Source organism: Nasonia vitripennis, chromosome 4 (assembly GCF_009193385.2).
Source record: "Nasonia vitripennis strain AsymCx chromosome 4, Nvit_psr_1.1, whole genome shotgun sequence".
NCBI lineage: Eukaryota > Metazoa > Arthropoda > Insecta > Hymenoptera > Pteromalidae > Nasonia > Nasonia vitripennis.
The window spans coordinates 5,437,869-5,454,836 of NC_045760.1; the positions used below are offsets into that span (position 1 = coordinate 5,437,869).

The window sequence follows — 16,968 nt, forward strand, 5'->3', positions numbered from 1 at the left end:
TGCGCTTCTAAATTTAGTTTTATTGTCTCATAATTGTATAATTTAAATAGAGAGCGTCATTTCGAAGCGAAGTTCATCTTGAACTGCAGGGTAATTCGGTTAAGTCGTAGCAATTGGTTCATTTGATGGGCGCTCGTTTACCATTGTTGCTTGATTTGGTTCTGATGGGAAAACTAGCCAGGAACAATCTATTTGCTTGAGCACGCTTCGAGTCCGCACGAGTAATAGACTGACCGAATACTGCAAACAGCAAACAACTCGTTGACGTCGATAATATAGAAGCAGTTAGCGTTATTCGCAATACCCAGATATAACCGCGACTATTTTAAGATCGATGTAGACTGGTTTTTAAATTGTGATTTTTAATCGGACAGCGTTGATTTTCAGGAATAGTGTATAATGGTAATCGTACGTTTTTTGTATAGTATTTAAAATCAGCGTCTACTTACGAATAGAAATTTACTCGTGTGTCGTATTACTAGCAGGAAAATTGGCGTCGCGATGGATATTGTAAAAACGAGCAAATTGGAGAACGCCGCAAAGGCAACCAAAGTTCCGCTCAATGTTACCAAAATTATCAATTGGAACACGATTCCCAGGATCTGAAATTGAATTAAGCAACTCATCCAAGTATAGGGAATGTAAAAATATTCGGTATAGACACTTACGCATATAAAAGACATTTTTGGAGATATCGTTGACGCAAAATTATTTCCTCAATTTTTAACCTCAGTCGCGGATGTAATGGCAAGCAATTTTAGTGTCATGGTTGCCGGGGTGGATGAAATGAGGCATTTAACGCGTTGGATAATGATGAAGATTAACTTTCAATTTTGAACATGACACTAAATCAACAGTTTGCGTGCGCTTGAAATGAGACCATGATTAGCTTGGCCGCTTATTTGAATAATATAACCTTCATCGCTATATTGACAGGTTTAGCGAAGTTCTGCAGACTTACAAGGCTAGAGCTATATGTATTCGCGAGGGCTATATGTTATATGTACAATATAGTCAATAGAGTGCGGAGAAATGAAAATTCGAAAAAGTAGGTAACTATAATTCCCTCACCATGCTAATTTTTATTTCTTCAAAATGTATAGGTTTACATAAAATTTATAGATAACAACAAGAACGCAAGAAAATCGTCCCGAATTGTTGTTCTATGAAAGATATATTCTATCAAAAATATAATAATAACAATTTTTCAGAATCCTACTCAGATAATCCGCAACAATGAAATACGTACCACGACAGTTTTCTTTTGTACATGGCATCGTGGCTTTTTTTCGTTTATAAAAATACTTATGCTCTACGTAATTTTCTTAAAATTTAAAAACGGCCGTATTCGTTTTGTGATATATTTTCATATAATTAAAAGAAAAAAAAATGACGAATATCATCACATCATTATCGACACCCTACCTAGCATCAGAATTCACGACTCCTGCATGATATACTTATGGTCCCATTATATAAACAGTCCTCATTCGATCACACTCAATCATCCTTTATTTTTATAGAAAGCTAATCAATCAGAAATCTGTTGTAGACGACGAGGTATGAAATTTTAATCGACTTATTCTCATAATCCGCAACAACGCGATGGAAGATAAAGTAATCTAGTGTATAAAAGACATGCATAAAAGTATACAATGTGTAGCGCGATCGTATACACGATTAATATCGTTATTGTCTCAAGAGCTGATTTAGAAAATTGCTCACGATTCGAAAGAATCGACAGGTATCTTATTATCAAACAGTTAGTGAGTACTGTGGAAGGAGCGCTTATTTAGACCGCAAGTAGTTTGACGCTATAATAATTCATAGTGTGCTCATTAGATACTCGAGGTAGTTGGGCTGAAAAGGTTATTGTACTACTGTTGCTTATAGTCCGAGGAATAAAGAATGAACAAATAATGTCAGTCTACACGGACAGTTAGAGTTGTTTACGAATGGACAAAGTTTTGCAGTTAGGCATTATTATAGGCTAACGTGTTAATTGACTTTGATACTTTTTTACACGTTACTTAGCGCACTCTTGTGCTATTCACGAAACAGCATCGCCGTTTGACACATCGGAAACTGATAATTTTTCAAAATCACTTTCGAGTAAATCCTTCAAAATTCGACTATACATTTGGCTTCGCACACTATATCTCTTTTATCTCGCGCAATTAAAAGTCAATTCCTCGTCGTCTACAAGTCGATCGATTGGCTTTCTATATGATCACTGATCAAATACTTGGCCTTATTTTCGTATTTAAAATCATCTTTAAACAAACGATAAAAATAACGCGATGACTTTTTTCTTCGAGTATTCTCTAAAGCCTAGAGGCATAACATCAACGTATAATTATATAATATTAAACGTTCTACATTAATTCATATACTTTCCATTGAACGTTAATAGAATATTGTACTGCCGGGAAAGGGGCGTGCAGTGATAAAGGCGACTCGGTGTACTTGTGTAAAGTTAGTGATATGAATTTTCGCGGTTATACTTTCCAAAATTTTCGGTTAATTGACAAAACATCGAGTCAGTTTATCACCGAGCTCCTCGCTCCATATCGGTTAACGCTATATATATATACGTCAGCTATTCGTTGTTCAACAATTATTTTCAACTGCACGATCTATAATAATCTACATAAATACATTGTTCGCTTATCTCTACAGAAGTTTATACTCAGACAGCGTCGAACATTCTGTTGTCTGCTCTTTCCCTCTTGGACAAACAAAGTATTTTCGTGTTTTCGAACAGTCAGAAAGAGAGTAAATATTTTTATAGCAGTGCGGCTTTGTCCAGACTCTATCTCGCTGCCAACTTCGCTCGTTCCAGACTTATTTCGGTCCGGTTTACGCCTCCGCGTTTCGGAGATGCCTCGGCCTGCCCAACTGTGTAATCAATTTACGCGCTGTATAAGTTCGAAAACTTTTCAACGCCAAACGATCATGAGATATAGAGTTTTTTACAACTTTCTGTTTGCACAAGAGGAATAAAGTGCCTTTTTATACAATTTCAACTATGTAAAATACATCGCATAAGCGTATCAAGTATTGTCCTTTGCAAAAATGCCTAGATCAGAACCTTGTTTTTTTTCCCTCTTTCCTTCTCCATCTTATAATCGGATACTTTCATCAGCCTAACATCGCAATAACGCTCGATATAATCATTTAATACTAAAATTACAGACGCTACTTATTGTCGGTGGATTACTTTGTGTGCGTACTTATAAACGCTAGATGGATTATATCTATATATAACAATTATAGTTGGCAGCGAATAATATATTTAAAAGAGCTATAATTATATATATCCACGTCTAGGCCAAGTGTAAAAATTATCACAACTTTTATGCCGACTTTTCAACTAAACTCGAATTGGATCTCTCCCACTACTTACGTGTGTACATTGCAGCCTATCATATCTGGTATTCCGTCGTTGTGTATAATCCGGAGAGCCAACACGGTTAACTATATAACTTTTATAAAACTCGAATGCAGCTCTACTCCGCGAAAAGAACAGGTTTCCTTTTGTAACGCGTGTATAACATTTACAGTTCGCCGACCCTCCACGACAGAATTAAGAGATATGTGCATTGATCAGAGATAAAATCGCAGATTCACAATATAAGATCCTAAAAGATTCGTCGTGAAGGGTTGTACAGAGCATTATGATATACATATACTGATATGTCGGAAATCGTTCAACAGTATAGATATACAGACATTAAAAAGTATTCTTCTGGTATTATGTATACAGGTACATATATCGACACAAGGACAAGAGAGCGACATCATAATCATCACCTCGTAAAAGCGTTGAAATTGTACCCTCTCAGCGCAGCAAAAATAAAACGGCTCGCAAACACTTGTACACATCGCTTGACTAGATCAACTGAAAATTGCAGTACACGTACATATACCCTCTACTCGGAATACAATAACGAATGTCCCAAAAAGACGGAATGCAACGTTGGTTAAAAGCGGCCTTATACGCAGTCTACAGTCTAGAATTTGGCGTTCTGTCTTCTGAGATCGTTGGGTATGATGTAGGTGAGAAGAGCACCGACGAACAGGATGGCACAGAGAGCGATGTTCGCCCAGTAGTCGCCCCAGACGCCGATCAGGTAGCCGTAGAAGGTGGTGAACGCTATTCCGAACACCTGGACCATGGCGTTGAGGAGTCCGGCTGCTGTACCCTCCGGCTCCGGGTAGGTCAGCTCAGCTGCGAACTCGAAGCCCACGGGTAGGTAGCCCGTCATGAAGAATCTGCGTTGGGGAATATTTTTCTTTTTTTAACGAGAGCTTTCAAGTTCCAGAGATGAGCCGTACTTAGGAGAGAGATATAGCATGCTAAGAGACTGTTATCGGGCGATGTCGCGCGATAATGCAGACTTTAAAACAGGTCGTATAAATACCGCTCGGGCTCTTTGGAGAAAACGAGTCTTTACTCTGTGTAGTTTTATATAACGATAGCGTGTTTTTCTCACCCCAACAGTCCCGCGGTCACGTAGACGACGACGATCTTCTGCAGATCCAGCGTGAAGCTGAACAGTATCATTCCCAGAAAAGAGAATACGTAAACGCCCAAGGTCGTCTCCCTAGAAAAAGAGCACACCAAAAACGTTCCATTATATACACCGAGAGCGAACAATGCCGAATATTCGTGCGCGCAACACCGGAAAATATTCTCTCTCTCTCTCTCTCTCTCTCTCTCTCTCTCTCTCTCTCTGACTTACTTAAACTTGTGCGTCTTATCGAGCACGACGCCGCAGACAACGGAGCCCAGCATTCCGGCGCAGACAATAGTCAAGCCGATCCTTCCCGCATCCATGCCGTGGCCCTTGAGGAAGAAAAACTTCAGTGAATATACCCAAGTGCAATATCGACTCTCTTATACGTTATATACTCTCGATACACTTACCGGGAAATGCTTCAGAATAATCTGATTGAGGAGAGTGCTGATGGCGTAGAAAATGCCGACGTTGATGGCATAGCTGAGCAGTAGGAGTAGGTAGCCGGTATTGGTGGCCAATCGCTTGATCGATGAGAAAAAGCTCTCCTGCGAGTCGACCTCCCGCTGGACAGCCTGGGCTGGACTCGGCGGTAGGGGTGGCTGGTCCTTGAAAACTTTTGACGAAATTTTTACTTCTACAGCGGACGCCTCTCTTTTTATCTCCCGCTGAACAATAGCGCGCGTGGTAATCTTCTTTTTCTAATCTAAAGCCGCGCGGCCCTGAGAGATTTTTTCATGGAATCTCTCGTGTTTGCCGACTCGAGCGATACAGGTACATAGGAACTGCACGCGATAACGAGGCTAATCCGTTTATATTTCGCGTTTCGTTTCGGCGCGGGTTGCAGATAGGATATACTCACACAGGAGGATTAGCCCGAGGATGACGGAGGTGACTGCAGCGACTATGTAGAACATCAGCTGTAAACCTTGACCGATGACGTTGATGTCTTCGCTGCTGGTCACGAGCATCGGCGGGAAGAGGAAGCCTATTGCGATTCCGAGCTGGGAAAAAAGAGAAAGTTGAGCGTGAAAAACGATAATGTAAATCGACGACTTTCCTCCTGCGTCAAAATACGATCAGGCGGATCATACTCGGAAAAATTCCTCCGCACACGTGTAATCAGTCTCAATGACAGTGTGTTCGACCCTATACTCGCGGCTTATCGTTATTTTGAAAGGCTCGACGTTTAAACGTTTTTAAATCGGATGAGAGTACACGCCGAGAGCTTACTAAACGGAGCAATCTTTTCATTGAAACGGCGCGGCGAGGACAATTTAAAGCGCAATCAACGTGATAGATGGACACCGGTAGCCTTTACTCTGCACACTCAGCTGTCTAGTCCAATCTATAAACTCGTTAGTTTTGTATTCCGCGCGCTTTTTACGATAAGCTTGTATACTTCCTCGACTCGCGCTAATCAAGATATAGTTCAAACACGCGTATAATGGAGTCGATTGTTTTATCGCGGGTTATTAAATCAGTCAGGCATTTGAAAATCAAAGTAGTTGTGGCTTCAGCTGATTTCGTTGACAAATCCGGCTCTGCGCATGCATATGCGCGCCTGTACCAATTTTGCAATTAAGCATAATACACGCACATTACGGCTAAATTGAATGACTAGCGCCTGTGGGGGGGGGGGGGGGGCGAGCCCCTGCGCGCATGCTCTCGCACTATATAAGTCATAAATTATTATATATTCGTGGGTGTGCAATCGGGCGCGCTTTCCCATCTCGACGTCACGACCGTGTTTTTATTTGCCGCGATTTTTTCAACTATAAATGGCTGTAATTTCGCCTATTATATGCATATATGTGCGCACATAACGAATACCGCAGCGTCAGCCGCAACTGACACGTGTCAGCGAATTTCAACGAGTATACGCGCAGAGAGAGAGAGAGAGAGAGAGAGAGAGAGAGAGAGAGAGAGAGAGAGAGAGAGACACGTGCGATGGAGTATAGTAAATAAAAATTTGAATTTTCCACTCCATCCACTTTGGGAATATTAATCGAGTTGGAGGAGCCACTTTACCTGGTTACCGAAGACTCCTATGCTGCAAGCGCTGCTCACTTGGTCGGGTCCGAACCAAACGGCTGCCAGACGCGCTGGTACCGAGAGGATGAACGTCTGGCTCAGGGCGACCGTAGTTTGCCCGACGAAGGACACCCAGAACCTGTCCGGACTGACGCTGAAGACCTTAATCCACGAACCCGCGCAGGTGCCGAGCGCTCCGAGGATCGCGGCCCATCGGAGACCCTGTGGATGAGATTTTTTTTTAACAAATTTGACGATAAAAAATCTTGTATATAATAGTATTATACTTACGAATTTGTCGAGAAAGTAACTCGCTGGGAAGATAAAGGGTATGTAGGTGATCATGTAAATCATACTGGTCATGTCGACTGAGAAACTCGAGACGTCGTAGTACTTGACGACTAGATCGGTTATGATGCTGTACTGTATCCATTGCATAGCGTTGCTCGCGCTGTACAGAACGAAGATTATCAGGACCAGCCATCTTCGCTTGTAGATCTTCGTCTCTATCGCCTGTGAACCACCAAAGAGTTACAATCGGTACACGATCGGTGTAGTCATAGGAGAAATCGGTTCGAAACTCAAAGTCAAAGAAGGAAATAATAATAAACGTGACCAAATTTTTGCTTTCAACAAGTGTATTATATCATGCCCCGCGTGTACAAGTATCATAAGTCAACGAAAAAAGGGGGGGAAAAAAAAAATTCAGAGAATATAAACGGCATCGCCGACATCTGCAGAGCGAGGCCTCTTTGCGCGATACGGCAATTGCTGCAAGAGAGCGAAACTTTAAGTGCAATACGTTTAATCGCTGCTGCTGCCGCGTGTACGTACTACGTACAAGAGAGCATCTGGGGCAAGTGACTTGCACAGCGTGCTCGCGACGACGTCCCGGGCAAGGCATGCAATCAAAGCTCCAGCTATACAAAAGATCGCAATTGTTATGCGATTTCAGATGCGCAGCTTTTCTTTGTACAGTAGCGCGCGTGTGTAATAATACACACACACACACACACACACAAGTGCGGGGGTGTCGAGTGACGCGCGCGGGGTATATCATTTTCTCTTCTTCTTTTTCTTTTCGTGCTTGTGTATGATGTATACCTGAGTAGGCTGTATACCACCTTCGACGGCCTTGACGTAATCTGAGGAACTCTTAACCATCTTGCAACGATAAACTCTCTACACTGACGGCCGACTCGAGTAATAACGATGCATATGAGAGTATATTGTTTTTTTTTTTTTTTTCGAGTCTATATACTTTTCTATCGAATGTCAGTCTCTCTTGGATAGTTTTTTTTTTTTATTTGGTTTGGCACAATGACACACACAGTTTTATTCGACTCTGGAAAATCTGCAAAAGAAACGGTCCCGGTCTCGGTTAATATAGAATTTAGGTGTACTTTGAAGTGAAGTCGAAGCTGAGGTTCGGTGAGAAAATGCAGTGCGTGATAAGAAGCCGCTGGTGCACTCGCGGAAGAGGATATCGGATGAGAATGTGAGATCGATTTGTTTTTTCTACACGTGAAAGCGCGAGGGCGAAAACTCGCGGCGATATGAAGCGAAAGCAATCAAGAGCCAAGGGAAAAAAGTTTGAGAGAAACGACTATACTCCCGCAACTTTTTCCAATCGCACACACGCACACGACGCGAATTCGAAGTATATATTATATAGTACGTGAATGACGTCGCGGATATATCGCTATTTCGAGATCGATCCGTTGAACTCGGCAATAAACGGGCTCGAAATTAATTCGATAAAGCTCGTCGGTAGTGAGTTTTTCAAACAATCGATCAACGTAATAGCCGGCCCGATTGCATCGCCGCGACGGCGCGATGTTTGCTCGAGTCTCTAGCGTAATCGTCGAGTGTCTCTCTTTCGTATATATGCTTTTTCCCTGAAGATTAAAAGCGACCTTTGTTCTCATCGCGCCACATTATGCCATGGTATTTTCGCGCTTCGCCGAACAATCGAGGAAACACTTGTGTCCTTATCTATTATCATCTATATTTAGAGCGTATACGCAGTTTTCCATATATATATATATATATATATATATAGAGGTACAAACGGTGTATTGTGTGCACTGGGAATGGCAAATACACGACGATTTACGACGCCTCTTCTCCGCTCTATATTCAGCGAGTGGCGCCGCGTTTGAATCGATAGAATATATAAATAAACTCTCTCCGCGCTCGCGAACTATATTACACGTAGTATATAATATCTCGCGTCGGGTTCGGGCTTTTAATCGAATATGAAAGCTGGAAATTTTCTATTAGAAATAAGTGCTTCGCGAGTACACCTAGAGCGTCGATATTAAGAATATCTATATAGTATAGGCTCGAGTGTGTCAATTGACATTCATCTTATCCGCGCTCGTCGTTTGCATACTACTTCGCCTTTCTGAAGTCGAGAGCCGATCGCGAGAGCTTGTGCCAACAGAGACGTCTTATCTATCTCGGAAATTCTTTACTAAATATTCGTACAGCTCGACTACATACTTTCGATGGAATATATCGCTTATCACAGCCGCGATCGGCGTATATCCTAAGACTCGTAGCGTGTGCTGATTTTTCTCTCGCTAATTCCCATACGACTATATGATTCGAGCGAATTAAGTCGCGCGGGAAAATACAATACGAGCGTTCGAAATGAATCGCGCGCGAGCTTTTTAACGAGGCGCAATAAAAATCCTCGACGAACATCGAATCATCTCGGCATTTATATGCGCTTTCGAATGCATTATGGAAAATCGCGCGAGGCGCTATCTACGCTCGAAATTGGGGCCAGCGGAAAATAAGCGACAATTAATGTTTTCTCGCTCTTTTCACCGCGGCTAATTGGATTCTGTATTCAGCTGCGCGTGTATTAGGGTTTTTCAAAAGAAGCGGCCCGTTGAGCAGCTTCGGGAATACACTTGTTAGACAAGCGGAATCTAAGTTGTTTACCTACGAGATTCTATAGACGATCGATCGCCGATTAGTCGAATTACCAGTTTCCCGCGTGCGAATTGCACATTACGATTTTTTCAGCCTGGATGTGTTACGCGGTGAAACCCCCCATTCGTAGTAAACACTCGGTTATCTTTTAGTATATATAGATACGCACACTGTCGTATACTCCAAGCTCTTCACTGATTAATTCACAAATCTCGTTCGATCGTTCTATCCCGAGAGCTTTCAATTCAAGCGCGCTTCGAATCAACAACCGGCTATCACACGCGTAGGTTATACTTACACACGAAATGCTCAGCCCGGTGAAAACAAACGACACAGTCACGCGGCGTATCACGACGACTCGACGTTGAATTATTCGCGCATTTGGCTCTTATCAGCTCTAGTGCGAAACGCAAAAGCAAGCAGCGCAGCGCTCTGTGCAATCCTCCGAAATTCTCTTATCGTCCCGGCCCAGACAGCGTCTCTACACGTATAATGCGATGATCCTCTTTGTCTGCTTTCGATGAGATGCGATGCCAGAAAAGCGAGAGAGAAGTCCGATGCACAGCTGCACGGATCGAGTGAACTATGGATAGAATGTACGAGTATATGTGTAAGCAGCAATTTTGGACTTACCTTCGTGCTACGGAGATGAAATACAAGTCGGCAGCCTCGCTCGAGCGATCCTATCACGCGCTGCTAACATTCGTGTGCTTTTGTAAATATACAGCTTGGCACTTTGGAGTATATTGGACGCGATAGTTTCCGCCTCCCACCTCTCTCTCCCCCCCCCTCTCTCTCTCTCTCTCTCCGCGGCTTTGTACTATGGATGTATGTATGCGTGTGGACTCTCGCCGTTCTCTCTCTCTCTCTCTCTCTCTCCCTCTTTTATCGCTCAAACGCGCTGCGGAGCACTCTTACTCGGTCGCTCGACTCGCGCGCGCTGTCTGTGTGTATACGTATCGTTTTAATTCAGTCGGCGCGCTGGGCCGCACCAAAATCTCGGCGCAAACAAGCGTCTTCTTTTCATTCGTCTCGCGCTCGAGTGCTCACATATATAGCGGTATTATATGGCGACGATGCGTAAGTATAGTCCACGTGCTCTCCCAGCTCCGACGTATGTGTGTATACTCTGCAAGCGCGTCTGCGTGAATCTGTCTAGTGTGTATTACACAGAGTCGATTCAGTCGTTCATACAGGTATAGCTGTGTATACGGCTATCGATTGCTGCGAGTGTCTACGTAATCCGCGTATGGCTCAGAGAGTATGTGTGTGCGCGTGGATGGGTCTGTAGGTACGCGCGTGACAATGGCAATAGAGAGCAGTAGTAGGCTGCACGAGGGGCCGCGAGTCGGACGTCAACTGCGCGCGCGATCTCGACGACGACGACGACGACGACGAGCTGGCAGACCGGCTGCCCGCAGAACAGCTGCTAGACTACTAGTCTTCTATATACAGATACCGTCTCTCGGCGCTGCGCTGCCCGCGACACTGCCGCTCTTCTGCTTCTGCGCAGGGACGAGCGCTTGAAAAAGCAGTATAGGCGCAGTTCAAAGGGAACAGCAGACGAAGCTTTTTTCCCTGCAGCCGCTTGTCGCTCGCGCAGATGCAGGGCTTTTCAACGAGCTGCACTTGGCCATTGTTTTATTGTGCGATCTCTGCTGCGCTATTTACGAGAGTTATCAGTAGCCGTCTTTCTCTCTCCCTTATATACTCGCGCGACCTATAGTCGAGAATGGACCGTGACGAAAGAGAGAGAGAGAGAGAGAGAGAGAGAGAGAGAGAGAGAGAGCTTTCGCGCTCATGCGCAAAAGCGAGAGGCGGAATCAATTTCGGCGGAAACGGGGGGAACTAATTGAAGGGTCGTTGAATCTCTTTTCAGGCCAGCTGCATATGCGCTTACACGTCGTTAGCTTATACCGTGTGCTGCAGCTTTCTCTGTCTCGCTCTTCTCGTCTATGTAATGCACTCGCGCTCTTGAGAAAGTGCTAAAAAAAGCCGCTGAATTGCAGCGATGTGTGTATGCGCACTCAGATCGTTAAAATCAGAGCCCGAAGCGGAGAGCGAAAAGAGTAATTGGCTTGACCTTTGTATTTTCGGCCCTGTAACGCTCATTGCTCGTGGGCGTGTGAATTGGGAGAAAATACGTCCACGGCCGTCGCGATGAAATGGTTTTTGCGCCTTTTTTATTGTTGTATTATATGTACCGGGTGAGATCGGCAAGATCGAGAATCGATTCCGGTCGATAATCCGGAGCTTCGGATGCCGACCGAGCTCGACGTTTCGAGGAACTATTTGAATTTTCGTGCATTCGTGAAATTTACAAAAAGCGAGAGCGAAGCGGGAAACAAAAATGTAAATAATCGCAAAAAGAACCGATCGTAACTCATTCTCTCGGCGGAGCAGCGGTTTCTTGCCTCTTTCCCGATCGGGAAACGCGAAAGAAAATATTTATCTTTTATACACAGCACATATTTATATAACGCGCGCTTCGAAGCAACATTGACGTTTTTGTATTATCGCTATACTGCACGAGCTGCTGTTTTGAAGTTGAATTTTGCGAAAGGTTGAGGATAAAAAATGACGTAAAGCTAGATACAAACAACGCAACACGCACCTCTGCTGTCCGTTTCACGTGACTCTATATAATTGCAGACTTCCGAGTATGATGTACAACGTCTCCGGATTAAAATCGAAAAGAGACGACTCTCAAATAGTCAAATCCTATATAGTCTCGTCGGAAAAGTCACTCGCACATTCAGTTCTAAAATCAATCGATCCTCAACGCCACTGAAAATTACTCACCGACGACGAACTGGTCACCGCGCTCTTGATGCCTGTTACGACGATCGTCGGGCGAACGATGCACTGAGAGATGCACTATTTGTCTGCACAACGCGCTCGCGTCGAAGATTATTAATTGCGCTACGAGATAAGGCTACGGATCCGTTTATAAGCAAACGCGAAAATCAACGTCCATTCGCAGCGAATAAGCTCGGAATCGCGGATTTTCGCTCTTTTCATGTCTCGACGAGCCGACTCTTATCACCCGCGAACTTTGATTAGCATCTTTATTAAAGATTCTTCAGACAGCGTCTCTCCCTCTCACTTCCTCTATAGCTGCTTATTTTTTTTTTTTTATGGCTACTGATGAGCGTCGCGATAAAAGCTTATACTTTATCTGCCGCACGTATTACACCAGCGCAGATAAACGCGGATTTTCGTGTGTCGGTGGACCAGCTGGTTCCGAGAAGGATTAAACACGGCGGCGAACTTTGCGCGAACCGCGACTTGCAGCGCGAGAGCCGCGGAAACACACTGAAAAGTATACAGGACGAACGGTCAACTCGAGCAACAATGTTCCGCGCTGCGAGTCTAAACATCGCAAAAAACGTGTGCCGATATATGTGTATACGTGTTTGCGCTAAGCGTTGGCGAGTAGCTTATAGGTGTCATATGTACGTATATTATAAGAGTCGGCTCTCCGGCGCAATTTCAAAACTTCAATTTTCCACGAGAGCTCTGCCGTGTGTGCTCCGTTTATAACGGAGTCAATTGCGCTCGGTCGATCGATAGAGAATCGCCCGAAACTCGCTCTCATTTGCGTGTGCAAGTAGCCGCGACCTACATGATTTTCGACTGCGCTCAGCTGAAATTAATCCCTCTCCCTCTCGATGAAATTGCGTCGCTTGCACTAAATTTATTATTATTATTATTATTATTATTATTATTGTTATTATTCTGTCGATCCCTCGCGATGCAAATGTCACGAAGGTTGATTCGATTCGATTTCGATCGAGGCTTCGGTTACGAAATTGTTCCCCTGTCATAAATTAATAAAAATCGAATTAACGCATCGGATTGAATGATTTACGCTTTGATAAATAAATAATAAACCTCGATTCGAGATAGGGCGATTTTTAAATGAGAATTATGTCATGCGCGTATTCGTCGATGATGAACTCGTGACGATATTTGAAGCAATAAACTACCGCGACATACATATTCCGCGAAAAAAATGGCATTGTCCAGTGAGACTAAGTATGCGTATCGATGTCTGTGTAGAAAGCTCTTAATTAGATTAGCCAATTGCATTTATTCAAATGGATGCCCGACTTCTGCTGGAGTTGGATCGGAGACAAAAAAGTCCTCATGAATAGAGTGGTCGTCGCGGTACATTATCACCTGAGAATACAAGCGAAGCGATTACAGCGTTTATCCGATGCACGTTCGCGCGAGCACATTTTCACGATGATTAGTACTTGAAGAATTTTCCTGAAAACTCTGAAAAGATAATTGCGCATTAAGTGGAGAAAATTACAGTAAACACGCAGAAATTTCCGAAGCGACGATAAATCTGGAAGAAGTTAGTCAGAGGCTCGTAAAAGAATAACGATCGATGATTATTGGTATATCAATGAAAATACGACCGGCTAAATCGACGTAAGATTCCACGTGTGATACCTAAAAAGACAACTATTTTTAAAACAAAACGTTAGCCACATACATACCTTCCAGATAAGGATCATCCGTAACACATTCGCGCGTTACATCTTAATAAGATCTTAATTGGATAAAGCCATCGCGTACCGCACGCGATTATACGATTGATCTCCTTTCTAATCAGTTCAAATCCTCGTCACGCTGTATTTTTTAGATTAGATTTTCTTCGAGTATAAACTATACGTAATACCAATAAACTCAACTTTTCAAACCAAGTCGCTATGACTCGAAGAAATAAATACAGCCTAACGGACACCAGAAGCAATAGCGCGTTGGCGATATTAGGATGCTCGTCGCGTTATACGCCCCCCCCCTCCTTGAAAGCGTTTAGAATAGTCGATAGCAAAGGCGCATTATAAAACAATGGCGTTTCACGCACGACAAAAGGGAAGCCGGAAACTCTCCGGCGTGTGTCAGTTGGCCGATGGCATATAGGGGGAGTCATCCAAGCGCCGAGAGAGGCAGCTCTCATTGTTAAAAAGGTTATACCGTTGCACGCAGCCAGTCGGCTATTTCATCCACATCGAGTCGCACACCTCACTCGCTCGTTCTCTGCCTGTGTATTTTTAACTCTCTCTCTCTCTCTCTTGAAAAAATATAACTCCAATAACATGCTTCGCGCTAAAAGCGCTGCACTGCTGCATCCATGAGGATCCACGCTCTCGGAACAGGCTTATGCGGAGGACGCGAGGAAGACAGGTGAGTGTCCTATCCGATTTAACGTGTAAAGGCAAAAACATTATACATAGAGGCATCGCGCGGCGAGTTACGCTGTATCTCGATCGTTCGCACGAATTACGCGGGCCGAAATAGTGAAAGTAAGGATCGAGCCAGACGGTCCAACAGCAGCTGTTATGACATAAGAGCAAACTCTCCTACCACGTTGGCTTCTTCGCTCGCTCGCTCGCTCGCAACACCGCACTGTCACTTTCCAACTAGTTGCCCGGCGATCGGGACGCTCGAGCTGCACGCGGCTGCTCCTTTGCGCGAAATTCGACGATTCGTTCGACGTTCTATGGTCATCCGTGCAGCTATTCCAGTTTTCGAGACGTTAGATTTCAAATCGGCATCAGTGCGTAGCTCGACCGAGGACTTATTGGAAGAGAAAGTTGAAAATGCAGCGGCGGAATTGAAAGATCTGCGTTGCACAATCGAGCGCTCGGCTGCTCGATGAATCTGACATAATCGCCGAGCGCGTATAACGTAATCTGGCCAGTGCTGTAACAGTGTGTTCTACTTGTGAGCGCCGATCGCGAGTCCTTTTTCGTTGTTTAACAATTCCAGTAGTATCGCAGGAATTTCAGTGCGCGCATTAGCGCTGACACTGCAGAGTGCGCGAAAAATGTTTGCGGATTACGCGTATTAAGTGTCGCCGAAGTGTGTATCGCAGGTGAATTTCAGTTGTTGTTCAGTGGGGGAAAACAATGATCGCTTTCGCGTCGTCCATCCTGACGTCGATGCTGCTGGAGAGCGACCGGGTGGTCAGCGGTCAGGAGAGATACAATTTGGCGACGCTCATGGTGATCTTTCTGCTCATAACGATCGAAGTGATGGTCGTTAAGGTGGTCACCGCTGAATCGGAGAGAGAAGACGAGAGTCCCGGAATGAGGGAGGCTTCCTTGTTCTTCGATAGGGACGATTACTGAGCCAAAACGATTCCCGCGCGTGCCTTTGACTATTCTGACGCGCTCTATATTATCGGACGCTCTTAATTCCATAATCCTAACGAGATTTCGCCCAGCGAGGAAGATCTGCGCATTTCTACGTAACACTAAGAGTTTTTCCTTTATTCGTACTGATAACGTACGATATGCTTTAAAAGATTAAGTTTCAGGTGGCCAGCTTGAATCGCACGATTTATTCAGCCATTCTAACCGGTTGATTCGTTGCAGACCAGCGGATAATGGTGAGGAGGAAGAAGAGACTAAAGGGAGAAAGAAGCCCAGGAGAAAGTCGAAGAAGCTGAGGAAAAAAGTGGCTTCGATCCTCGCTGATAAGAGCGAGAATCGCTGCTGCGCCTGTTGTCTGAAACCACTCGCGCTCAGTCGGACGGTCAGATGCTGCGATTGCGGGGCTAGTGTCTGTCAGAACAAGTGCTCGCGCTTGGATCAACGACTCGGCTGGTGCTGTCTCTTCTGCTATCAGCAAAGGTATTTTTTTTTTTACGTCAAACGATCAATTAAAAATTCTCTTCACGTCCGTTTACAATGTATGCTCAGAGTCTGGCTGCGGAACAATCCTCGCTGGATCAGCGTCTTCGACAGGCTCAACTCTGAGTCTGACATCGCAAGAAACTTGGCTACCCCGAAGACTGACCCACTACGCTGCGGAGGTAATTTATTCATGAATTCTTTGTTATTATTATTCTACGCGGCGTAATCGACTTATAATTGCGCGGTAGAAACGCCACTATAGAGCCATGCAGTCAATCGATAAGACGCGAGAGCCCGATCGATAAGCCTCGAGATAAGCTTCTCTCCCTCGCAGATTTCCAATGTAGCGCCGGACGCGATTTACAAGCTCGTACATAACCCGGCAGTCGTGTATACATCGTATACCCGCGGTAACAAATCTTGCGCACCTGCAGCAGCAGCGGAGAGTGCTGTAGTAGAGGGAGTCGCTAACGAGCGAGAAGGAGACCAGCCGGAGATAGAGTGAGAGAAGCCTTGGAAACGTATGTGGATTACGTCACACGAGCCGAGACTTTAAGACTCTTGCGCTCTCTCTCTCTCTCTCTCTCTCTCTCTCTCTCTCTCTCTCTCTCGCTCGCGCTCGTGCGTACAAGATTCAGTATATATTCCAGTTGCAAATCCAAAGTATCGCCGCGCGGTTGTTGCACAAAAAATCCGACCACGCTGCGATTTCGTTCTGATCCTGCGCCGCGCAACGCGCGAGTGATTCGGCCGATTGCGAGTGTGTGTGTGTGTGTGTGTGTGTGTAAACGCCGCTTACGAATAAGTAATCGTTAGCA

General features: G+C 44.5%; 1 protein-coding gene across 4 annotated transcripts in view; it reads right to left on the minus strand.

Moving 5' to 3' along the window:
• Nucleotides 1-16,968, minus strand: part of LOC100120951 (uncharacterized MFS-type transporter C09D4.1) — a 21,706-nt gene continuing 4,738 nt past the window's right edge. Inside the window, exons 1-11 of one of the 4 annotated variants that reach the window (XM_031929565.2) lie at nucleotides 10,131-11,149; nucleotides 7,659-7,908; nucleotides 6,846-7,067; nucleotides 6,552-6,776; nucleotides 5,383-5,524; nucleotides 4,931-5,136; nucleotides 4,746-4,849; nucleotides 4,497-4,607; nucleotides 669-4,275; nucleotides 450-602; nucleotides 1-240 (exon numbers count right to left, since the gene is read on the minus strand). In XM_031929565.2, the coding sequence (XP_031785425.1) occupies nucleotides 4,014-4,275; nucleotides 4,497-4,607; nucleotides 4,746-4,849; nucleotides 4,931-5,136; nucleotides 5,383-5,524; nucleotides 6,552-6,776; nucleotides 6,846-7,067; nucleotides 7,659-7,718 (1,332 nt within the window). In that variant the 5' untranslated portion in view covers nucleotides 7,719-7,908; nucleotides 10,131-11,149 and the 3' untranslated portion in view covers nucleotides 1-240; nucleotides 450-602; nucleotides 669-4,013. Of the gene's footprint in view, nucleotides 241-449; nucleotides 603-668; nucleotides 4,276-4,496; nucleotides 4,608-4,745; nucleotides 4,850-4,930; nucleotides 5,137-5,382; nucleotides 5,525-6,551; nucleotides 6,777-6,845; nucleotides 7,068-7,658; nucleotides 7,909-9,795; nucleotides 10,063-10,130; nucleotides 11,150-16,968 lie in introns of those variants that run through there. The other 3 variants (XM_031929566.2, XM_031929567.2, XM_032599725.1) reach the window with 3 other exon arrangements.